At 32.2% G+C, this 26,450-nt stretch overlaps 3 protein-coding genes across 6 annotated transcripts; 1 reads left to right on the forward strand and 2 right to left on the reverse strand.

Moving 5' to 3' along the window:
- Positions 1 to 6,156, reverse strand: LOC7494337 (protein TRANSPORT INHIBITOR RESPONSE 1). Of its 3 annotated transcripts, none has more exons than XM_024599387.2 (4): positions 5,316 to 6,156; positions 2,879 to 3,371; positions 1,442 to 2,215; positions 1 to 945 (listed from the first exon to the last, which is right to left on the reverse strand). In XM_024599387.2, exons 1-3 carry the CDS (start codon positions 5,813 to 5,815, stop codon positions 1,451 to 1,453), a joined length of 1,758 nt encoding a protein of 585 aa, XP_024455155.1. In that variant the 5' UTR covers positions 5,816 to 6,156; the 3' UTR covers positions 1 to 945; positions 1,442 to 1,450. The 3 variants fall into 3 exon arrangements, with proteins under 3 accessions (XP_024455155.1, XP_002305651.2, XP_024455154.1); XM_002305615.2 differs by having other exon boundaries at positions 1 to 983; XM_024599386.2 differs by having other exon boundaries at positions 1 to 1,100.
- On the forward strand, positions 392 to 905 carry LOC7490781 (dynein light chain 1, cytoplasmic). The gene is made up of 2 exons (XM_002304962.3): positions 392 to 535; positions 618 to 905. The coding sequence occupies exons 1-2, from the start codon at positions 398 to 400 to the stop codon at positions 786 to 788; spliced, it is 309 nt and encodes a 102-aa protein (XP_002304998.1). The 5' UTR covers positions 392 to 397; the 3' UTR covers positions 789 to 905.
- A 13,509-nt stretch (positions 6,157 to 19,665) lies between the features above and the next one.
- On the reverse strand, positions 19,666 to 24,849 carry LOC7490782 (external alternative NAD(P)H-ubiquinone oxidoreductase B2, mitochondrial). 2 transcript variants are annotated; one of them, XM_002305616.4, is made up of 10 exons: positions 24,530 to 24,846; positions 23,650 to 23,926; positions 23,253 to 23,459; positions 22,650 to 22,900; positions 21,838 to 22,060; positions 21,586 to 21,690; positions 20,752 to 21,024; positions 20,538 to 20,659; positions 20,122 to 20,241; positions 19,666 to 20,024 (listed from the first exon to the last, which is right to left on the reverse strand). In XM_002305616.4, the coding sequence occupies exons 1-10, from the start codon at positions 24,616 to 24,618 to the stop codon at positions 19,937 to 19,939; spliced, it is 1,755 nt and encodes a 584-aa protein (XP_002305652.2). In that variant the 5' UTR covers positions 24,619 to 24,846; the 3' UTR covers positions 19,666 to 19,936. The 2 variants fall into 2 exon arrangements, with proteins under 2 accessions (XP_002305652.2, XP_024455812.2); XM_024600044.2 differs by lacking the exon at positions 21,586 to 21,690 and having other exon boundaries at positions 24,530 to 24,849.
- Between the last annotated feature and the right edge of the window lie 1,601 nt (positions 24,850 to 26,450).

Genomic DNA, 26,450 nt, shown 5'->3' on the forward strand with positions numbered 1-26,450 from the left:
GGACAAGAAATTATGAACCTTTCAACATTCTCCAGCAAAATCATGGCAAATACTAGTGTCATACAACCACAAACATCCAACATCTCAAAGATAACGTGGACCTAGAAAGAACATCCCCTTCCACACTAAGCAACCATGAGCCATTGATCAGAATTGGTCCCAGATCAAATCACCGATATGCATCAGGCCCCAGCAGACTATGTCTGCCATACTTGGCATTCTTCTATTGCACCAGTTGATGCAACCTGCCAACACAGTGTAGGACTAAGCACCAGCACCCACTGGCCACTCCTTTGTCAACAGGTCTATATAATCCTTGCAGAAGCCATACCTCTAACACCACTGCTTTCTCTTTTCAACTCTTCTGCCATACCCAGTAACAAAGCATCCTTCAACCATGTTAGAAGGCAAAGCTGTTGTTGGCGAGACTGACATGCTTCAAACCATGCAGCAGGATGCACTTCACTTAGCTGCGAAGGCCCTTGATATCTTTGATGTTACCGAGTCCACTGATATTGCCCGCTTCATAAAGAAGGTAACCTCCTGGAAAGTACTAGATGATTATTTGGAATTAAATAATTGAAGAAAGCCAATTTTGGGGATTCTTGTTTTCGCAGGACTTCGACAGGGTGCATGGACCAGGATGGCAATGCATTGTGGGGATGGATTTTGGTTCATTTGTGACCCATTACCATGGCTGCTTCATCCATTTCTGCATAGGAAACCTTGCAATCTTGCTTTTCAAAGGTTTGGGAAGAGAAGTTGTATCCAGTACTGGAGATTGTTGATGCATAAGCTTTGTAGTATATTTAGCTTCCATATTTTCATATTTGCTGTGTCATTAAGGGAAACAGCAGTAGAAGAACAAATACAAGTTTCATGCAGTCCATCTTTCTTCTTTTTAACCATCCACATCATCCAGTTGTATAAACTGCATCCCAATCCCTGCACGCCGTGGCTTGTCTTGTTATTTAAACAAGATCCTGTGATGATAAAGAAATGCAATATTAACACAGCAAAGCTTCAAGAATGTAAACTCGAGAAAATTCAAATCGCTCCTAAGTTGATGAAGAGCAAGAAAAATCTAACACCAGGTGCACCTGCGAGCCCACCTAACAGGATCATTAATCTGGGTGGAAAAGGTTTTTACCAATATACATAACTATACTACGCAAGTAAAAGAATTGAGCAACAATTTCCAGGTAAATAGTTTCACTCAACCAGATACAGAAGTAAGACATGCAGCTCTTTCTGATCAAAGAGAAAAAAGGGTCATCAAATGGGACCTCCACGTTCTGAAAGAAAGGAGGCATCAGTAGGCAACTGTGCCACTTACACACCATGTAATTAAATTCCTTGGTGTGTCACTCTGCACATGTGCATGCCCTGTGTGTGTGTGTGTGTGTGTGTGTGTGAGAGAGAGAGAGAGAGAGAAGATTACCTGCATATTTTATAAACCTGAGAGAGTGAGTACACAAGGTGGAGCATCCCTTCTTGGCCCCGCAACAGAACGGTAAACATAAACTTTATCAGCCTGAGAGTCATCACTTCCATCCTCTTTCATTACTTCAACATTCAATCTGGGCATCTCCCTTGCCAATAACCGACAGCCATTCATTGTCACATTGCAGGCTGACATCCAGAGTGACCTCATAGACTCGTACTTCTCCAAACCTGAAAGAAGTGCTGCATTTCCAAATGGGCAGTCCCTTATCTCAAGTTTCCTCAACTTTGGACAACCTTCTAGCACACACTGCATCCCCCTATCACTGCTGCCCGCAAAAGCCACAGACAGAGTTTCCAGATTTTTGGCATACTGCCCAATATATTCAAATGTCAGGTCTGTCAAGAGACCTGAAACAGAAAGCCTCTGTAGTTTAGTGCAAGTCCTCACCACAGCCCCAAAAGCCTCGTCCATAGGTTCATTTGTCAAGTAATCCGGTTGGCCTGGATTCATTATGCAAAGACGAAAGTGGGTGAAATCAGGGCAGTTCTGCACAATGGTTGCTACTGCAGCATTAGTCATCTGCCGGCAAAAGTAGAGAACATAGTGGAGTCTTCGACATCCATAAGAGACAGCAACAAACCCTGCTTCAGTCACCCCGTGGATAATTTCCTCATCAAAGGGATCGGCAGGGAAGACACGGAGCTCCTCAAGCAATGGACAGTTGGATCCAACAGCCTCCAGCCCTTTGTCCCCCACAGTGTCCAGGACCTGCATTAATGATGTGATTAAATATCCAAGCAGTTAATCTTAAGACTAAGATTTGGTGTTTGGTGTGATTAACTGCACTTAACAGTTGAGCCTTTTTTCTTAGTATGTGTTTTTGTGGGGGCTCTGGGCTGCAGATGAAAGGGTGCTACAGTGGTTGATGATTTGAAATGTAGCACTCAGACCTTCGACCATTTAAGGATTCATCTCTCAGCATTAAAATCCTAGGTTGTATAAAACTCTTATTAAAGCACATGGTAAATATAAACATAGTCAACTTGATGTATAAAACTCTTCAATATAACTAGTAGCAGCATGCAGGAAAATACAAAATCAGAAATTTTACACCACATGAAACCTTTGAAACAAAAGGAGCATCAGATGAATCAACCCCAAGACAATTAACTGCCAACATACCAGAAATAAAAGGCTGAGAGCTTGATAATATCCATTGTGCAAAATGAGACAAACTATATCACAGAGGTGCTAATTAACTGGAGAAAGTATATCACCTCTCAGGAGAGTTAAACAATTAAGTCATAAATCTTAGGCTCTATGCCACAAAACTTGGAAGCAAAGACGATTCACTAAATTATGCATGTAAAAATTAAAAAATTGTTTCCAAGAAAGAAACTGATAGGAAAGATTAAAAACAAAGATTCATACCCAGAGGCGTCTAAGTCGTGGACATTGACGGAGAAGACTAGCAAGTTCAAGACTTTGCAGAAAAGTATAGCTCAGGTTTAAGAAAGTCAAGTTTGAACAGACAGGGTACAGAACTGGTAGATATAGTGCTGTTGCCTCCCATAAACCTGAAAGGGTATGTAAATTCTTGCACTGGTTAAATGCACTTTCAAGCTCCGCATACTGACGAGTTGTGAGCTCTGGTGTGAATGAACCAGTGCCAAGCTCTGTTAATTGTGGAGCACAAACTAACAGCCTTTGTAGGTGTTCCAAGGAAATACTTTTGTTGACCTTCAGAACCTTTAGTGACTTGCACCTACTTACAAGTCTCTCAAGTGCATCGAAATTGACATCAGTATTCAGATTGGCAAAGTTTAGTACTTCCAATGATGTGAAGTTTTCAGGGAAGCAGCTTAACCAACCACCACTCTTGTCATCAATGCCATTCTCTTGTATGTCAAGCTGAGTCAAACTCCTGCACCGAGAAAAATTAAGTTTTCTTGTGCAATTGAAAATAATATAACACATAAATGTCCACAAAGCACAACAGAGGTCATAAATCATGAAATTAAGGGTTATTAACCAGTAAAAGAATGCTCAGAAACGTGTAGAAAATGAACTGCATGCAAAGCAATACACCTTTTTTTCCCATCATAGTTTTTACCCATGAGTACAAGAGAACGTGTTACATTTAAACTAATATGAACACATTACAGAAAAATAATTGCAGATTTAGCTGATACCCAACTAATCAAATATGTGAAACAGCACAGAGAAACCAGATCAATGAAATAAATTATAAACATAAGCTACACAAAGAATACATAACACATAATGTGCGAGTCTAATCAAGTCTTCACTGCAAACAAAGGTGCTATTGTCATAGGGAAATAGTTTTTAGGAATTTCAACCTTTGCTACGATCAGTATTACTAGATTTCTCCTTTTCTCAAGTTCAAGCCACGTTTCCAGCAAAACAAAGGAACATCTCCACTGGACTCTTTTGATATGGTTCTCATGAAGGAAATGGCATCCAGGAGCACCATCAATCAAATAACAAAGTGAATCACAGGCTGCAAATAAGTATGGATCACTAGCACTCTCAATGAATGAAATCCACACACTCCATACTTGCATAAAATCCAAAAATTCTTTTATGCCAATATTCTGGACACCAACCTATTCATTTATTCCCACTCCTTTCTAACATATAAGGCATCTGAGCCCAAGTAGACATTGAATATTTCCCAAAGATGGGTGATGCATACTGCCACCCAGAAAACATTGCAGCATCTCGATGACCATACAGCATTTTCCATGGTCATCGCTATCTAAACCAACAACCCAACACAAAAGTGCATTTGCGCGGGCAGATGAAAAGTTGACAGCAATATTATGACACCAATAAAATGCACGTCTAACAGGTACAATGTCGCATCAATAAAAAAAACAGAGAAATTAAGCACAGAACAAAAGAAATGAAAAGATAGAACCACTTGCAATCACGTTAAACTCTACTTTTCAGGTGGATTCTTCCCATCCAAAGACGGGTGCATTTGTTTTACAGCATCCCCCATGTATATGTGATTAATCATCAGATCTATAAAGATTTCAAGGAAATACAAAGTCATGGACAGCTAAAACCAGCATGACTCAAGAAACCTTACATGTATCACTCAGTGTTAATTGTGGTACAAAAACTGAGTTTGTTACAGCAACTATACTTTTCCTTCTTTTCTCCCCTTTTTTTGTTCATCCAGGCCGATTGATCAACAGGATAACCATCCTCCTCACTTAACCATCCCATTTCAGGTTGAGTATAATCGGATCCAATGTCACTTGAGATGAAACCAAATAACTTTTACCATCTAAGCTAGCGAGCACCCACCCTAGAACACCACAACATAATTGTATCCATTCATCAAACCCACTTGCTACCAAGACTATCATCCATGAAAATAATTGATCCAACAATGCATACAATGGATTACACACACACAAAAAAAAGTTACATTTTTCACATACGATGAAAAAAAAAAAAAAAAAGGATTTAGTCTGGACGAAAATGACATCAATCACATGCCATGATCCATTAAATCATCATTAATAGGTCAAAAGTCATATCAAGTAAAAGAAACCATATATTAGAAAAAGAAAGTAAACAAACAACAGTAGAACCACTTCCGTTACTGTTTAAACTCTGCGAACATAGATTTCCAAGCATAAACCAGAAAACTGCCAGTTTACTTCATAACTCACAAATCAAAAACCAAAGAACAGAAAAAAGTTCATCACTTTCTCTAAAACTGAATTAATCACTGATAACTTGTGTTAGATCTAACCCAAAACAGTTAACATTAAAACAGCAAAAACCCAAGATTTTATGACAAACAGTTTAAGTAACTAACAAAAATCCTTACTTGCAATGAGTGGCAATAGCAGCAAGCCCATCAGTACTAAACCCATCACAGCTCAACAGAGAAAGAACCTTAAAATTAGGAAAATTAACAGCCAAAAACTCCAAACTTTCATCACTAACAGCCATTCTCTTAAGCCTCAGCTCTTCCAAAAACGGATACTTCGTTGCAAAAACTACAAGCCAAGGATGAACATCAGCTCCCCAATTTTCAGGCACTAGATTAAAATCAGAAAATCTTGGCTTCCCTTTAAGAGTAACACTCTTAATTATTGGAAATCTACGTGCAACAATTTCAGGAGAGACTGAATAACAGTTCCCTATAAAAACATGAGTTCTTGACCAGCTTTCTGCGTTGTACCAGTCCTTGCATACTAAAGACACTGCGCTACGATCTTTGTGTGATTTCAAGAGTGAAAGAACTCGTTCCAGTACTTCATCTGGGAATGGTGATGACCTTGTTGAGTCAAGAAATTCCCTTTTCATCTTTGGATTTGGACCCATCAAAGTAAAAACTCAGAACTCAGTCTCGGTATTTAGGATGGTGAAAGATTTTTCATGAAAACAAATTATTTTCATCAAATCCCATTTTGAAATTTGAAAGATGGAGATGAAAACAAAGAAAAAGAGGGCGTTATACTATTGAAAATTTTTCTGCAGGCCCATTTGGAAAATTTTGAAAGATGGAGATGACAAGATGATAATTACTTTTTTTTCTGCAAAATCTGAAGGGAGAATGCAGTGAGGATGAAGTTGTGATTGGAGAGGGGATTGAAGAGGGAAATAATTGGAGATTTGGAATCACTCTCTGGCTGGTTTCTTCTGACCCTATTTTGTACCGTGGTATCGCTTACTGCTTACTTTCTAAAGTGTTTTTTTTTTTTAATAAATTAAAATAATATTTTTTTATTTTTTAAAATTTATTTTTAATATTAAAACATCAAAATAATTTAAAAATATTAAAAATATTTTTTTTTTCAAAAATAATTTTAAAACCCGAAAACAAATGATATCTTCTTCTTCCATGGAGATTGAATGGCCAAAAAAGAAAGAAAACAGAGAGGTGTGGTGTAATATAATAGGAAAAGCGTACAAGTACAGAGATGATAGAAAGAATGTATTACTGGAGAGATATAATATTATTATAATTATTAATTACTTAATACTACTAATTATCATCTATATTCATTCTACATTTTTGGATTAATTTTCACTTTAATAAAAATAGTGACGTTTTCTTTATTTTGTATTTTTTATAATTTTTTATTTCATAAATTAATAAAACATGTATTTTAAATTTATGAAAGTTATCTTGAATGTCGGTTATGCGTGGATTGAGGTTTTTTTTTCTTTTAAATGTTTTTTTAAAATAAAAATATTAAATTAATAATTTTTAATGATTTTGATGTAGTAATATTAAAAATATTAAAAATATTTTAATATATTTTAAAAAAATATTATACACTATAATACTAAACACGCATAATTTAAATGACAACGATTTAAAATTATAAGGTTTTATCTTTTATTTTTTGTTTTATCTTCAATCATACTAACAGTTTAAAATTCAAAGTTCGATAAAAAAATCACAGCTATCTTAACTAGACCCGGTTTCTAATCCAATTTAATCTTAACAAAATTATTATTAATTAAAAATACAATTATTATTTTTTCATAATTTTTTAACTCATGCTTCGAAATTTAAATTTAAATTTAAATTCTAAATAATAATATAAGAAATAAATTCACATACACTCATACAAAGCTCTAATCTAGTATAGACTTCAGACAAAGGATTTTTTTAATTAATATGGGTATCCGGGCTAATTTGTACGTACCTCGACTAATTTTACAGATCCTGAAGTTAACGACCATATAAGCCTTCAGTAGTCATCATATTAGCAATCACATGATTTGAACCTGAAACCACATGGAAGCAAAAGATTTTGAACATTATGAGATTGTATTTTACTCCATTTATCTAAATTCAAGTGTTCTATTTCTGATTTTCTATACATATAACTATATATAAGTTTTTAAAGTGATTACTATCTCAGGAGAAAAAATAGAGACAACATTGACAAACAATGCAAGTTTTTTATATATTTTTTATATGATTGGAATATTCACTGTGACTATATATATATAAAAAAAATTTCTTTATGTTTCTGGTATGAGTGAAGGTATAGAAATTCAAATTCAAATTCTATTTTTTTAATTAAATATATTTCTATTCTTTTGTTGATGTCATTTTTTAATAATGAAACTAACACTTAAAATAATAATTTAATCAATTAAAGGGTAAAAAAAGTATCAAAAGCAAGTGATTATTATATGTTATTGATGTGTTTTTATTCGTGTAGTGGGTTTGGCATTATGGTTCAATTATATTTTTAATTTTTAATTATTTTAATATATTAATATCAGCAATAAATTATTAAAAAAATAATATTATTTTAATATATTTTTAAATAGAATATATTTTAAAAAATAACATCTACAATACGATAAAGCTGAAGCTGACACGGACATGGCTAGAAGAGAGAGAGAGGAGAAGAAGATAACCCACAGCAACACCTAACCTGTTCCATATCCACTCGGATCATGACACGTAAGCACAAAGGACATCGGGGTGCGTATTGCGCACACGATGTAGGTTAGAGTGGGCTGTAAGGGCTATATGCCTGTTTGGGTAGGGAAGGGGTAGTTATACGGGTAGAGGCTTTGAAAAATTAGAGCTGACTACAAATGGTAAAATTCGTTTTTGCCTTTTTTACTATTACCAATACTTTTTACTGCTCATGCATGTAATCATTTGGAGAATTACCGTTCTGATTATAAGGTTCGTTCATTCTCGATTTTACCCTTCATCTTGCTACAAGACAAAAATTGGTAGCATTAGTTACTAGTTTTTGGTCTTTTGTAATTCTAGTACAGTTTAACAAAAGTTTTGAGAAAATATTTAAAAAATAACATATTTTAAATACAATTATTATTGAAAATAATGGTTAAAAACAATTGTTATTAAAAATAGCAGCTACAATTAAAAATAACAATTGTTTTAAAATTTATGTTTTAACCAAATTAATTAACAACTACAAAAATCAATTTAAATTTTCATAAGATCCAATAGTCAAACATAAAATTTAAAATCTAATAACTATGAAAGAATGGGTCATTGAAGACATATCGGAACTTCATTTTCAAGATTCACAATACTGTTAGAAAAATCTTGATTATATAATTATAATCACACCTTAAAAGATTATTAAGCATGGTCCTAATATATTAAGGATTTTGATTGGGTTAATTTAGAATTAATTATAACTTCGTCTAGTGATATTCAATATGTAGTTTGAAACATCTTGTCGAAATCTTTATACCAGTATTGAACGTGTCAAAAACAGATTTCTGGTGTGTTACCGGATATCTATTTTTTTCCCATTTTTTTTCCCTCGTTTATCTTTCTTCCCAAATCATCTTATCTTTTAACCATTAGATATTCATAAAATTTTGAATTGGTTTTTTATAAGGTTAATTTTTATTTTTTAAAATAAAAAAATCACTATATAACTACTATTCTCAATAGTGATTGTGTATATAATTAATATTAGAAAACACGGTTGTCTCCGACCATTATTTCCAATAATAATTTTGTACATAATTAATATTAGAAGATATGGTTGTATTTAAACTATTTTATTTTCTAAATATTTTTCGAATCTATATAATTCTCCCAAATAATTTACCAAACTATGTTAATTTTTAAAAAACAAATCCCTGGTTTTTTTGTTTTCTAATGTGAAGTCATTTTCAAAATTATATTTTATTTAATTTGAATATATTTTTTAAAATATTCTAAATTTTTAAATCTAGAAGAAAAAATATATCTTTTTAGTCAGGATTCTCTCTTTTTATTTGTACATTTCTTTTTTTACTTGACAAGGTCGTGATTTTTTTATCAACACCATTGTTTTTAAAATAAAAACTTAAAGCAATTCAAATAATTTAAAGCTGGAAGAAAAGACATGCTTATTTGGTCAAAACTCCATTTTCGTTCATTTATTTAAAATTTGTAATAAAAAATATATATTTTATACAATAAGCATGGTTTTTCATGTAAAAACTTATAACCAATTTTTTTTAAAATAAAAATAATATATCAGTTATTTTTATACAACTACATGAAAAAAATAAAAGAATAATTAATTTTAAAAACAATAAAAATATTGACAATAAAAAATATTTTTTTATTCCAGTCAAATATTCATCTTCAGTTAAAAAAAATATCGTGAGTTTTAGTTTCATATAAAACTATTCAATAAATTACAAATATAACCATGAAGAACCTCTAATCTTATTTAGAAAAATATGGCATAATTAAATGATTTTTTATAACATCACTATTATAACAATTATAATTTAAAATATTTTTTGTTTAAAAATATATTAAAATAATATATTTTTTTTAATTTTTAAAATAATTTTTAATATTAACATATCAAAATAATCTAAAAATATAAAAAAATTTCAAATAATTTCTTTTTTAAAATTTTAAAAGAACACGGCATTAGAAGGCCATGCTTGGTTTCCCTTAGAGAAACTGAAGCGCGACATGTTGTTGCTACAATTAAAAAAAAGATTTGCATGCACTGCCATAATCTTCTTATATTATCTAATTAAATTATACTAGTTTTTTTTCTCTTAATTCGATCTACATCCTTAGTAGCAGATTTTTTTCAACCTGTTCAAAAGATGCCTAAATATTTTTTTTTATTGATAAAATACTTTTGGTCTGCAGTGTAGGGTGGACCTATATATCTAGTGTGTGTGTGTGTATCCTTAACGATCATATGAATGCAATAACTAGCATGATAATCAACACATATTTCTCAAAGAAATTTTAGTATGAATAGGCTCCAAGTATATAGTCGAGTTTTTGGTTTCTTTTCTCCAATCAAAGACGGTTAAAAAGACAACTCGATGCCAACAGGTCAAACCTAACAAGGACACACATGTGTGTCTTACGTAGTTTGTATTCGACAAATACTTATCCCACAACGAATCTCCTTGACTCGAACTTTCGTTTTCAATCATCACCTGTCCATTTTTTCCCTTCCACAGACCGAAAGTCCAAAGTAATAGGTCAATAGATATCCCAAAAATCTTCCAACAATAACTCCGTGAATGTACTGCCATAGCCTCGTTTCAGAATATATATATATTTTTTTTTTGTAAAAATTTATTTTTTATATTATTTTAATAAGTTGATATAAAAATAAATTTTAAAAAATAAAAAAATATTATTTTAACAATATTTTAAAAAATAAATACTACCATGATATCAAATAGACTCCAATAACCTATGAATAAATACTGAAATGTTTTTGTTAAACAGTAGTAGTAGGGGAGGGGGCGTTGTGGATAAAATGTTATTTGTCTGGAAATTAATTTTTTAGTATTTTTAGGTTATTTGTTGTAAAAAATAAAATAAAAAAATAAAAAATATTATTTTATTTGTTGTAAAAAATAAAAAAATATTATTTTAATATATTTTTAAATAAATATATTTTTAATTTAAAATACAACTTTCAATGTAGGAGGACTGTAGTTTTTTCTGCACAAATTTCGAGCTTTTCACATTAAAATAGAAACCCTATTGAGATAATAAAAAAACAGAGAGAAAGGACCTAACCAGATCTCCAATAACATGGCCTCCCCTTCTCACTGCCATTAATTATTTCCCTGACCCATCGCTTTTCTTGGAAATCCACATCCCCAATTATCCAGTGCCCAAATTGCCCATGCTCCTCAAAAGAACTACGTGGGTGATATTGTCATTTTAAGCAGAGGATCCCACAAATGGGTCTGTAGTTGAGTTTATTTACCTCGGTGCCACTAGTCTTGTCAGCTCTCACTTTGTAAGAAATCTCTGGTAAAAGAGCTCACTATCTAAATCAGCCTTAAAAGAGAGGAGCAGATGCTGCCATGTGAAAGCTTCAGCTTTTGTCAGCGTGGAAGCAGGGAAGACACTACCTTGAATACGGTGACCATCTTTGCATGCTAAGGTCCAGGTATTTTTGTAATATTGAAGAACATGATGGGGCTTAAAGTTATTTTGATTTTGCATGGACAGATTTGACCCTGTCTCTTTGATCCATGATTGGGCCAATGTGAAGAAGAAAAGGTAGCGTGTTTTATCCAGTAAATAATTACGGCACGATGAATAGTAAATAAATGAGGTTGGATAGCTTGGTTGTTTTTTAAAGTGTATTTTATGAAAAAATATATTAAAATAATATTTTTTTATTTTTTAAAAATTATTTTTAAAATTAGCACATTAAAATGATTCAAAACATATAAAAAAATTAATTTTTAACAAAAAATTAAAACACAGTTCAATCGCTCGAAAAGGTTGAATTGTGATGTGGGTTAGTGTGTTTGGTATTATGGGTGAATTATATTTTTTAAAAAATTATTTTTATATTTTATATTTTTAATATTAAAATTAATAAAAACACTAAAAAATTAATTTAATATGTTTTAAAATAAAACATATTTTTTAAAACATAATAATAAAATAAAAATTACCAGACTCTCATCTACCTAACAAAAGTCGCAGTTATTATGTGACAATGATGCCCATGTGCATGTCTCAAATGTCTTAAAACTCCTTGTATTTTTCGCTTTCTTCTTGATTTTTTTTGGGGGGTGATTTGGAGGCTTCAATCTGTAGTTATGGTGTGATCATGGAGATTCTCATCTATAATAAGCAAATTTAGCGCCATGATTAGGGTTAATTATCTTGTATGATGGCATGATGGCCACCATGGCTCAAACTTCAAGCTATGCTATTAATAATAAATACACTCCTTGCCCTCTAATTTTGTAATCTTAGTATGTGAAAATTAATATAAAATTTCTATCAGACCTTGGGGAAAAAATAGTAATAAAAGAAAATATGATATTAGTTGAATAAAGGACAAGTCATTTGCACCCCCCAAAAAAAAGGAAATAATCATAAAAAGACTTAGGTTTAAAGTTTTAAATCTGAGTATTGCTGTTAAATTTTTTTTAATAAAATGATATATTTACATTCAATTACTTCAGCTCAAATATAATTTAAAATTATAAATATGTGGAGACTGTGTATAATTTCAAATAAAATCACTTACATATACATCAGTTTTTTTATATATAAAAAAAACAAGAAAATAAAAACTACTGTTTTATACTCAATTCAATCCACTTTTTTAAATCATCTTCAAACTATTTTTTCTCTTGGAAAAATACTGAATTCATTTTTGTAGGGTTTTTTTATAGTTTTAATATGTTTATGTAAACAATAAAATAGAATTCATTTATTTTTGATATTAACGTATTAAAATAATTTTAAAAATCAAAAATCAAAATTTAACATTAAACCTCAAATCTGAACCGACCCTGAACCCATAATTAAGCATCGTAGTTTAAGATTAATCTGACACAAAACACTGTCATGTGGAAGATCACGTGATGCCCTCCTCAACCGCACGAGTCCACGTTTTTGGTGGCACAACACGAGCAAAAAAATTAGAGCATCTTCACAGCTAATGTTCTCGAATCTCTATAATTAAAGATAATCTTGGAATAATTAACATCTTAATAATTAATAATTTTAATTATAATTAAAGGGGATATTATCTTACTGTTAAGAAATTATTTAAAACCAGCTTCTTCTGCTAAGAAGCAGCTGGCAAGTCAATCTCCCACCCAGTTTAGCTCGAGACACGTGGCCCTCCTGTCTTTGTATTTAGCTTTTCTGTTTTTTTTTTTTTGGGGGTGGGGGGGTAATTTAAAATTAAATTAACCTTAATCTCTTGCAAACCTTGGAAATAGAAAAGAATATTGTCTATCTTGTGAAATGAGTTTACGTGGTTGACTTTTTAAAATTTAATAATGTGGTGGTGTAGTGTGTTTTAAATTAAAAATAATATTTTTATATTTTTATTTAAATTTTATATGTCAGCACATCAAAATAATTATAAATCACTGGAATAACAGTGATATAACATTTATTTTTAATAAAAATAATTTAAAAAACAAAAACAAATGTAATATCAAACATAAAATTTATTAATTTTTCTGGGTTTGTGTGAGTACTCCATGCTGGTCTGTAACCTCTCGAAAAAATTGAAATCAGTGCGACTTAAATCTGTTCTTGAATATAAAACCAGTCACCTGAAGTTATTATACCTGTAGGAAAGGAATAATTGGAGAGACAAGGTTAACAGCAAACACTATCAATCATGCAAACCACTAGAATGCTATAAAAAATCCAACGTTAATTCTCTGTAAGAAATTATCTCGAAATTACTCTCTAAAATAGTTATAATCATGGAAATTTTTTATTATTATTAATATTGATATTCGGGTCAGCTTGTGCGCACTTCGACTAATCCCACGTACCCTAAAGTTAACAATCATGTAAGCCTTTAATGACTATCATATTAGCAATTACAGAACTTGAACCTGGAATCAAAGGGAAAACAAACCTTTTGGTTTCAAATTCTTACTAGGACCACCTATTAAATGATTAATCATAAGATATTTTTTAATAAGTCTTTTAATATGTATATTTTTAAATAATTAGTATTTTTAGTATAAGTGTTGCGTATTTATCAATAGCATCATAAAATTAACTCTAATAAAATGATAATGAAATTCAAGAGTTTAAAATCCAATAAAATACTACGCAGGAATAAAATTTGAATAGCACAATCTATCTACGTATAAATCTATTTCTCTAAGAACAAAGTGTATTATATAGATTAGGAGAATTTAAAAAAGCTTATTTTATATTATTTAAAGTTTTATATGATGCATAAATAGCATATAATGTAAAAAAAATATTAACTTTATTTTTTGGATTATATTGATGTTTTAGCCCATTTCTCAATTAAAATAGAGTTACACGCACGCGAGCATATATTTTGTATTGTTATATATATATATATATTAATCTTATATATGGAGCAAAAGTCTTTTTAATTTTGATATTTAAAAGTTTTTTAAAATAAGAAAATATATTTAATATTTACTAATAAAATCCTCTTGATATACATATATACAGGTGTTTGTGTGTGTGTGTGTGTATGATAATTTTTAAAATTTAATGATATTTTTATTAAATTAAGTATTTCAACATTAAATCCATGCTCTTATATATAGTCATGGATTTTTAAATATTAAAATATAAGTTTAATATTCTCATTTTACTGTCATGTTCATGTTGAACATAATAAACTCATAATTTTATTTTTTTAACTCGGTAAATAAAAAAATATTATGAAATCAACCCAGGCATCAAAATATTTTCAACATCACCAGAATTAACACACTAATAATTTGAATCCAATCATAAAATGGACGTGTCGCATTTATTATTAAATTAATTTTATGCATATTCTTTTACCAACCATCTTCCTTCCATCCCTTCACAAAAAGGAGCCCGTGGGCCACGTAACTAATAGAGGTGAGGCTACCACGTCATATTTTGAGTAGATTATTAGGGCACAGTTCTTCTAATAAATGCAACAGTGGCATATCAACTGTGTTCTCATGTGAGGGGAGTTTTGTGGGCCATGATGCCCATTTCCCTGACCAGTGGGCCCCCCATTTAAGGTGGGTATGGTGATGGTGATACAAGAATATTACAAAAGTAGCAGTGAATAGCCATGGCTAGGCTGTAGAAAACACAAGCTCCAAACCTGTACTTGGCCTTGATCTTCAATTTAAAATGGGCAAGTGCTGAAATAATCATGTTGTTGATCATGCTCCTTGCCAATCTATCTAATTGGAGTTTATCAGTATAAAAGATAATTGATTATTAAACCCGAGTTAAATTAAGTCTCGTCGGTCATGAAATCATCTTAAACCTCACTTGATGTAAGATTTGACTTTTTCGTAAAAAAAAAACCAATATCATTTAGCAAAGATCTTTATAAGTATTAACTAAATCGAGAGTTAATTTATATTTTTTATTTGATTATTCTAGGTTAATAATTTCTATTTAATTCAGAATTTATTCTAGATCAACCTGATAGACTATATTGAGTTTAATGATAAATACCAGGAATATATTCATCGTCATTAGCCACCACTCCTTCATTTCCAGGTGCATGTGCATTGCACTATTGGTACTAAATCTAAAAAAACAAAAAAAAAAGTAATTAGCATGTATTTTAGGTTTAATAATAGTGTCATTAACTTAATTGCCTTTATTAGATGACTTTGTGTACCCATGAACATTCTACTAATATTCTCTCATAAAGAGAATCATAACTCATGGCCACTTTAAGGGGTTTCCAACAAAAACATACATACATACATATATATATATATATATATATATATATATATATATATATATATATATATATATATATAAAGGACATGAAATAAGGTTGGGCTGACTTGCACAGAATACATTCCAAGGAAAAATAGCTGTCAATTAGGTGCTCATTTATTGGACATGAGGTGAAGACCTTGGTATGCGATAAGTACACGAGATTACTCTTTTCTTTTTCTATTTTTTTAATGTCCATTATTGCTGGATTGAAAGAGTGTCCCATCCTCTATAGTTGGATAATTGAGCCGTAATTATTTTTATTATTTGAAACAGGTTGAAAAAAATGTCTCAATCACATAAATCTGAGATCTAGATTATTGGCTGACCATGTCAACCCCAAACCAACGACATTTCAATAATTTTTTTTAAATAAAATAAAATAATTTTAAATAAAAGTTCATACAAGTATAACTAGATCAATCGAGTCACAGATTATGCTCGAGGACGGCAGCTGAAATGAAGGGCTAGCCCTGTCTACACAAGTCTTCGCCTCTCTCTCTCGAGCCAGGGAGAGCCTATGGAGCCATGAAGACAAAAAAAAAGCTAATCCTACCTCTTCTGGTTAAGAACAAAGGCCTCCTCTACTCAGCTTCTAGCAATAGAATAGACCCCCTACCCTTCTTGTCTCCCTGAGATTAAGAACCCCATGTTCTACCGACCATCTCTTTCTTTCAATGTCTACATCATCGTCCAATCTATGTATCTTGTCTACCACAGCCATACAAGAGAACCTGGTGGGGGTTTTACACGTGGCTGTCTTGCTGCTGTCTAAAGTGGGGCCAATTTGTTAGATAATCTTTGTTCTCTAGACTTCAGAATAATACTTTGGTTTTTTAAGAAATCAAAGTTAAGAAATAAAAATAAAATTTAATTTAAAAGCAAATTTTAGAGTTTCCATGACAAGTTTTCTATTCAAATACAATATTTTTTATTTCAAAAACTAGAAAGCTAAATTTATACGTTTTAAAAATATATTTTAAAGGTTCCTTCTAGTTTTTTTTTTACAAGATTTTCACTGTTTTTTAAATAAAAAAACATAAAATATATATATTCCCCTCTCTTTTGTATACAACCACTTTTTAATAATATAAAATATGAAAATAATTTCTTTTTTATATTTTCACATAAAGACTTATTGTTAATTTCTAATTTCTGCTTTAGTATAATAAATTTAAAACTTATTGTGGATTTAACATAAAGACTCTTTTTCTTAACAATATATATTTCTATGATAACTTCTAATTGAAGTGAGTTAAAAACAACATTTTATAATCAAATTATCATGAATGTAAAATATTAAGATGAATACTATAAATTATATTTTTGATTTTTATGAAAAACAATTATAACTTAGATGTGTTTTTTAATTAAAAAAAAATATCATTTTCATTCTAAGAAATCGAACACATTTTCTAACCCTTCATTAAAAAAAATAAACAGAAAAAAATATTTTTTTTAACAATGAACATCCCCGAATTTTTAATTTCCCATGCCCACTAACGATAACGATAATGTAACGAATCAGAAGACTTTGATGGCGTAAGCCACAGTTCTGCCCAATTGATTTGCTCTGATTGTCTGTATAAGAAACAAGATGGTCATGCAATTATGTGGGGGACATGTTTTTGGCTTCTTCTTCACAAAGTTGCTCCATCGCTCCTTCATTTTTCTTGGGGCAATATATATATATATATATATATATATATATATATATATATATATATATATATATATATATATATTAAATAACGAAAATATGAATGTTACATGTATGTGCATTATAGCCCAACATTGATGTATGTATAGATTATATTTGATAAAAAAACACAAATTAATATATTGTTTGGTTTGAATTTTTAATAGCGTCTGACAGTATTAATACTTTATCTATTATTTATCATTTTTCAAATGAAATAACTATTTATAAAAACTCACCCATTCAACTTCAACTGTATTAAGAAATATATTTTATTTTATTTTATTTATTGAGGGTAGAATATTATTTTTATTTTAATTTATATATAATCCTTTTATATTTAGATTAACATAACTTTTGAAAAATAATGTCATAATGTAATATTTTTTTTATTTTTTATTTTTTTATTTCTTTTTATTTAATTTGAATTGTTTAACAAACCCGCATTCTATATTAAGGGGTCTCTTGAGACAATGATTAAAATAATATTTGTTAATTATTTTTTAAAATTTATTTTTGACATTATTAATAAAAAAATAAATATAAAAAAAATAACAAAACAATAATTTAATCGTTGTGTCAAATAGTTAGAAAGTGTGTTTAATATTGTGATGGTATTTTTAAAAGTGTTTTTTATTGGAAATACATCAAAATTATTTTATTTTTAACATCACATATCAAAACCTTAATTTTTTTTTAAATCATCAATTTAATATTTTTTAATATAAAATATATTTTTAAAAATTATTTAAAAACAAAAAATACAGCACTCTTGAACCATCACCGAATTGTCATCTCTGTATTGACCAAAAGCTCCTGACAAAATAGTTTTTTTCACCACCTTCCTCCCTGAACTGTCACGAAAAAAAACATGAACCTAAATAAGTATTACATAGAGTAGGGCATTAATTATGGCTTCCACTAGTTTCTTTTGAAACAGGAATTTGAGTACACTGCCTGGATAAGAACTGAAACCTAAAACGATCTGCTCGAGGTTGAGGATCTCCACTCAACGAGAGATGACGAGTGACAGTTCATGTCCGAATTGCCAATTTCTTGGACAAGAGAGAAAAAAAAGGATTCGTTCAAAGCTGTGGTTCAGAGGCTTCAATGCCGACTTATCAGTGGTTGCAAAGTATAGTCATTGTCAAATTCAAACTTGCTGCAAAAACACTCTAGAACTGTCCAGGTTCGAATTTATTGTTGACCATGCTATGAATCCATCTGTTTTTCTCAAATCTATTCTTGCTTGCTGAGAAAAATAAAAAAAAATATCTATATACAAGAAAAAAAGGAAAATTATTTTTTCTTTAATTTTTCAAAATTTAGGGTTTTCTAGATTCACTATGAGAGAAATCCAATCATTTGACAAGATATGATTACGGACGATGAGCCCAAATCCATGATCCCAAGGCCGCTGTATCACCCCTGTTGGAGCCCACCAGAATTCTGCTTTGATCTGTGGTGGCCGCCAAGATTTTAATATTTTATTAGTGGAAAATGGTGTTCTAATTTACACCCACGACATTAAAAAAAACAAATCACCAAATCAACGCAAATTGAGAGGATAAAATATGCAAGAATCTCAAGAGCAATTTAGACTTGTGCTCATTTGATGATTTTCAGAGGAATTTAATGGGTGAAGATATAATTAACTTTTATTAATTTCTAAACATTATTCGGATTAGGGATTAATTTTTTTTTTAATCACGTATTTTGTAAACCCTAAAACTTTAGTTGAGGTTGCTTTATATAATTCTCAGGCCCATCAAGCTCTGCATTGTGAAATTCAAAGTATGCAAAACCCAGTTGACTGGATGGAAGGAGCTCTCTTTTAGTAAAACTAAATCAGTTAGACCATGATGGTCAGTCATGGCTGACCTACTCTGTTACCGATTTTTGATTTTTCCTAGTAAAATGCGCATAACCTTGTTTTGATTTAAAAAAAAAAATTAGAGCCGGCCTCCGATCCTTAACCCAGACCTTCATCGGATTCTTTCCCGAGTAACAGGAAGCACAAAAACTTAACTGAAAAGGTCATTTCGATTCCCAGCCTCAACTTTCCGTCACCCAATCCTCACTACAAGGCTGGATAGAGATTGGAAAAACTTGGTTAGAATACCTGATAAATGAATTTACGAGCTTGGAAAAACAAATGGCAAGCAGTAACTATAACAAAACAACAACTATATTAGAAGAATGAATTTGAGCAAGCCATAAAGAATGGTATAGCGCAAAAAAAAAAAAAAGACGAAGAAAACATCTCAATTTCTAAGTAATTTTGGCCACAAAACGTGGCACTCGCTAATGCCAAAACTGTGTACCACCAAGGGTAATGTCGAGATCTTCACACGCAAATTATACAATTTACCTCTCCAGATTTGATAAATTGTAAGCGGTATGGGCTTTGTTTATTCAACAGTTTGGTTAATGAAAGATGATCTGAAAGCAAAAAAATTTATGATTGCCAAAGTGGTGCTAACAAAGTATGCAATATAATTCTGCCAAATGGGGAACCTTGCGACCTGCTGATAGCTGCTCAAATGCGACTGGAATCTCTTCCAAAGACGGAACGCCTTGTCCAGTCTGTTATCACCAACGCCCTGGTGCGCCAACTGACTAGCTTGCTGATCGAGACAAAGACCGAAACCATATAAGTACACACGTGCATCTACTCAATTTGATATCTCTATGTGATTGTGGAGCCAAGGGGAGAGACGATACCTTGCATAGACAGAATACCAAAGCCACTGAGAGCTGTGGCCAATTGAAACCCAATCACCAGGAAGCTGTGCTGCTGTTTGTTCTCCTCCCAATGGAGCAAATTGCCCTAAGTGCTTGTATCTGAAACAATATACGCCATAAAGCAAATGACTGAGATCCTGACTGCTTGCAAGTCTCAAAGTAGACATTCATATACTAATCTGGCATTCAAGAAGTGGTCTGTAACTTGAATTCATAGATGGCCAAGCTAAACAGCTAGCTCTGCAATAGACATGCTGGGAGGAAACTATGTGTTTTGCTTGGGAACAGATGCATCATGCATGGAGGAATGCTAAGCACCAGTACAGAGATAGTGGGAGAAATCGCTGCTATGATATAATCTTGCTATATCAAATTTATACTAGATTAAGATGTACCTAAAGGGACGGAATCGATGGCGACCTTCTTCCCTGAACCTGATAGGACCTTCAGGATTTTTTTCAGCCTCTTCCATACGGTTGAAGCAATTAGCAAGATAAGTGCCTTGCTGAGCTGCAACCTGAAGCCAGGCACATGAAAATAGATAATAAGTAGATATTTCTTAGACAATCATAATTCATAGACTGGAGAATCACAGAATCAACGCGAGACCTGAGCTGTGGCTGGAAGATTCTTCATCTGGGAATCAACTTCAGAAAGGGCTTTCTTAAACTCTTCAATATTCAGTTCAATTGCTTCTTTTGCAACATCTCCTTTAGCCATCTTCAAGAGATCAGCAATGTCACGCATTTTCTTGTTCTTCAAATATAGCTCCACTTGAGGATATCTTTCACAAATGTCATCAATGACTTCTTGAAATTCTTTTACTGTTAGGGTTCCAGAATTGTCCTTGTCTGCCTTCTTAAATATTGCTGCAATATCCTCCTACAAGCATGGCAGTATAAGAAAGAGAACATAAATCAACAGATTAGGTGATTAAATTCTAAACGTAAAATTGACATCAAATATCATTTTGGTGTGAGGAATTTCTATCAATCAGCGGTCTTCGTATTTCTGGTGTGTGTCATACATCATCTTGGATTATTAACAGTAGCCATGACAACAGATATAGACCAGGAAATAAGTAGTTATTTTTCAGCTATGCCTTTGTGAGTTTACGGATATGATTTCAATGTGCAATGTGTTTCGAATGACAAGAAGTTCAAGCATATACTCCTTAAAAGAAAACATTTTGTTGTTTACTGTAAGAATGAGCAGTTCTGTATGTGTGCCATTAGAAAAGTTAGATACTTAATGCCTGAGAGAATCTAACAGAAAGGTAGAAACTTCCTTTTTAGTCTCATTAAGCAGGAACAATGTCAAGGAAGAATGACGAGTGCATTAGATGGATAATAATTGATAGAAGAACAATAAATGTAACACAGACGTAACAAAACAGGGGATGCCATGCACACAAATGTAACAGAAAAGTAATGAGAACAGTACCATGACTTTGCGTTGGTTAATTGTAGCACAATCACCAAGTGCATATATGCTATTGCATCCCTCAACTCGCAGCCATTCATCAGTTGCTAAAGCACGCCTATTAGTCTGTGTTCACAGGAGCAGGTGTGTTTTTCAATTGATACATTGAATTAAGAGTGTTCACTTTGGACGAAATATAACTAAAGGATCATGGAAAATACATTGAAGACTCTGAAACAACAATAAATCAGTTTTTATAAGCCAGTAACATACCTGACCAATTTGCTGCATAAAACTCCTTATGACAGGATGAGTTCCAATTCCAGTTGACCAGACGACCATTCCATATGGTATGGCAGTAATTTCACCACCATTCCCCCTTACTTTAGTAGAGATTTCTTTATCAGATACTTTCACAACCATGGACCCTAGCTTCACATCGATGCCATCTCTATGGAACTTCTTTTCTGCAAAATCTGTGATTCTTTTGTCAAACCTGCATGCAAGACCCCCAAAAGCATGAGTTCATATATTGGAACTCTTCCAAGTATATGTATGTGATCAATGTAGTTGCACACAGACTATAATTGATCTGTGTAGTTGTATCAAGTGTAGCATCCCAGGGAGTCCATGGAATTTATACAGATTGACACCCAACATCAAATTTCAAACTTTATTGCCAATGAAATCTTTCCTCACCAAGTCATGATCTATTACGAGCCAATCCAGACTTCATGAAACAGGAAAAATAAAGCCAAGGGACCAAAAACAAAAGAAAAGAAAGCTCCACGAGCATATATTTTATACGAGCATACGTTCTATCATATAAATGAGTCCCCGAGATTTTCACTGCAACTGCTATTTCCTGAACCGAGTTCTTCTTTTTTCCCCGATCCAATCTCAAGTCTGGCTTAAATTGCTAATGTAATAATTCTGAACTACATGCAAATCCAAAAGGATCAAAGTGAACTGCAGCACATCTTAATTAGATTTAAGAAAATACTAGCATTCATTGTATCTTAAGTTAATAACAGAAACAAGACTAATGAGGCATCAATTACCATGAGCAAGAGGTAGGTGCTTACATGTTCAAAATATGATCTGCTGCTTCAAGAATTGTTATTTGTACGAAATCTTTGGCTGCAGGATATAGTTTGACTAAATCATCATTGACAAAATCATGAAGCTCAGCAGCAAACTCCACTCCTGTTGGTCCACCACCAACAACTACAAAATGAAGAATTCTCTTCCTCTCTTCATCACTTAGAGTCGGCAAACTTGCCTTCTCAAACGAATCAATAACAGAACGACGGATCCGCTGAGCATCTTCAACTTCCTACAGAAGAAATTCATTTCCTTGTACATATTAGCTGTGCATGAGCGAAGTGATTCAATTCCTAATTTCCTATCACCCAAATCCGACACCAGAGCAGCATTACTTTCCCTTAAGAATTTTTTTGGTCATCCTGCTATATAAGATGTGTGTATTGAGGAAAATGAATGAAAATTGAAGATGACAAGTGATTCAATTCCTAATTTCCTGTCACCCAAATCCGACACCAGAGCAGCATTACTTTACCATAAGAATTTTTTTGGTCATTCTGCTATATAAGATGTGTGTGCAAGGGGGAATTAATGAAAATTGAAAATGACAAGGGTAACATATCAGTAAGTTCCAAGGAAGTTACCTTCAGGAAATTGCAATGCTCTACTACACCGGGTGTGTTGAATGTGTTCGGACGGGCTCCCATGGCTATTACGAGATAGTCGTAATCCACAGCAAATTCTTCTTTCCCATTCATACTGGAGTCCGGATTAGGTCGACAATAAACTTTCTTGTTTTCTGCATCAATCTTGAAACATTCAGCTTCACAGTAACTAACGCTAACACTTTTCTGCAAGAGGAAGCAACAAGGGCTGGTTACTACATTAGCCTCATATCTGAATTCTATTCTAAAGTCAAGGTCTATGCACAATCACCTACATAAATCCAGTCCACCCTAGGATCCACACATGGTGAACAGACAGGATTTATGCACATAGACTGCCGAAAGTCAAGCTCATCAATAATCTTTTTCTCATTACCTTCCTGACAATGCTACGAATTGGTTCGACAATGCTACGAGCCTCCACCGTACCACACGTAACACTTGGTAACAAAGGAGTGAATGCAAAGTAGTTCCGAGGTGATATCACCTGAACATCATACGAGGGATTATTCAGTTTCTTCAAGAAACTGGTTCCGGCCCAACCAGTTCCAATCACCACCACCTTCTTTTTCCTGATCTCCGGTACAGGTGGTGCAACAGCATGTGCACCATTCGATGAATTTGCATCTGCATATGCTACATAGCCCCCACCACTGCAACCGGAAGAAAAACATAGCAATGAGATTTTTTTATTCCAAATAATCATTTTGATCCAAAAGCTTAAATTAGAATAACGAAATTCAAACTATAATTATTTGATCAACCAAACCATGATATCATCTCAAAAAACCATTTTAACACAAAAATTTAATAACTAAGCTATGATACATGATTTATATTATTCTCAAATTATATTTGATCCAAATTGCTTAATACCACACCAAGCAATTTTAAGATATTAATATTTATACTGTTTAATTACCAGTTACAACAGAACGGAACAGAGTGGATTGGATCTCTGTAATAGCAACAACAGGCTTCAAAAATTTAAAATATCTAATTCTAGAAACACCCTTGGAAACAACAAAAAACACATATAACCGCAACAAAAAGGTGATCAAATGCTAATCATAAAATTACAAAACCACTAATCACCTACTTAACACAAACAACCATAAAAGCAGCTTCATTTAGATTATTTCATTAAAAAAATAAAAAAAATCCGAAAATTGAAGGAAAAGTAACGGTAAAACTTAATTAAGAGAAATGAAGCCAAAAAAAAGGAGAGAAGAAAGAAACAGAGGAGGGAATATTACCTGACGGTGCAAACGACAATGAGTTTAGCGAGTGAAGGATAGTCATCGAAAGCTCTAGAAGCTCTCTTAAATAAACTCAAGCCGTTCATTTTCACTCACTTTAGATTCTCTTCAGAAATTTTCTCAAAAAACAAACAGTCCTTAGGCGCCTCCTTCTGGTTATACGTGAACAGAGAAAGTTTTTTTTTGAAAAAACAGAGAGAAAAAATGAGAATTTAGAGAGCGAGAGAGAGTGAGACGTGTAGTGTTTTGATTGTTTGGAAAGGAGGAAATGTAAAGAGCCCGAAAAGGTGGGAGAGGAGAGGGAGGCGTGGTTGTTGGCGTTGTGCGTGAGCTGTTGTCGAGACTTTTTTTATGGTTGACTCGACCGGCTTGAAGGAAAAGGCGGCACGTGATTTGCGGTGGCGTATCTGCCAATAAAATGAAGGAACAGATAAAAATACTTGGAATTTGTTGTTCTCAGCTTGAATAAACACGTGGCAGTTTGGCCGAGCGGGTAGGGTTTTTTTTATTACAGTAATTTTTTTAAAAACTAATTTTTAAATGTGTGTTTATATTAAAAAAACATAATTTTTTTATTTTTTTAATAATTTTAATGTATCAAACCACCCTCGTCTAAAAAGAAAAACTTATAACTAAATAAGAAAATTCGAAGTATATAGAAAAACAAAAGGCCAAAATTCATTACTAAATAAAAAAACATATTTTAGATCTACTTTGAGCGTTTTACTTATATTTTGACTAGTCACGATCACTGGGATATAATATTTTTTATATATATAAAATTTAAGTACAATCTGGGAAGTTATTATTTTTATCGAACAAAGTATTTGACGCGTTCAATATTTCACGGTGTCCAATTATAATAAATTTGTATTTTTCAGAGCTTCCAGAACCTCTGAATTACAAATGAGAACAGCGAGGTCCAGCAGGAAGGTTCCTGAAGAAATGAATTAATAATGTTCGTTGAGTTGCTTAGAAAAGGCAAAGGACGTCACAACTCACATGGCTGCCAATACTATTGGAGTGTTCAAATCTCACGCACATTCTTGCCGTTTGTACGAATGTTCCTCGTTGAAATGACTAGTCGTTGGCCATGATTTTCTTAGAATTATCAGTGCTGTTTTTTTTTTTTTTAAAATAAAATAAAAATCGAGACTCTAGATTCTGAACAGCCTGGATGAGCATGATTTAGGCATTTCACGCGCGCTTTACTCTCTAACATCAACAACAATTACAGGAGGAGTGTTGCATGAGCAAACACATGCTGACTTCACATGCCAAAAAAATATTTATAGTTTTATGTTTGTGATTTTTTTATTAAGTTTCATGTCCATTTGTCAAAATAAAGTTTTTATCGTAGCACCCTTTGTAAATTGTTAGCACTTTTATACAATAATTTTATCAAAATATCATGTTAATTGATATAATAACTATTTTAAATGTAAATGGTGATTTTGTCGGTAACATCGTCTGTAAAACTTACATGTCATTGTGTTGTTTGAATTTTTTAATTTGTTTTTTCACTGTGATTTTCTCAGTATATACCATGAGAAAATTCTTGATTGTGTTTACCGACAGATTTAACGACGAAAAAATTCAATTGATAATATTATCGTAATATATCAATGGAGATTTTTTGTTGATATTTTTATTTGAATTTGTCAATTTTATATGAAAGATATTTATTGACTTGAATTTAAGAAAATATTATGCGAGAAGAAATTAGGTAAGATTTAAAAGAAAGCAACACTTTGTACTTGCTGCAAAATAAATAACCGATAATTCCCTCTTTCAGTTTCATTTTCTCCTCTGTTACCTTTCTTGTTTGGGTTCAATGGCTGAGCTCCTACCAAACTATCATCACAACATTCAGCCTACTAATGGTTTCGGCTCGTTACTAAAGGTCCATTGCTGAGCT

The sequence above is a fragment of the Populus trichocarpa genome, chromosome 4 (assembly GCF_000002775.5).
Source record: "Populus trichocarpa isolate Nisqually-1 chromosome 4, P.trichocarpa_v4.1, whole genome shotgun sequence".
Classification (NCBI taxonomy): domain Eukaryota; kingdom Viridiplantae; phylum Streptophyta; class Magnoliopsida; order Malpighiales; family Salicaceae; genus Populus; species Populus trichocarpa.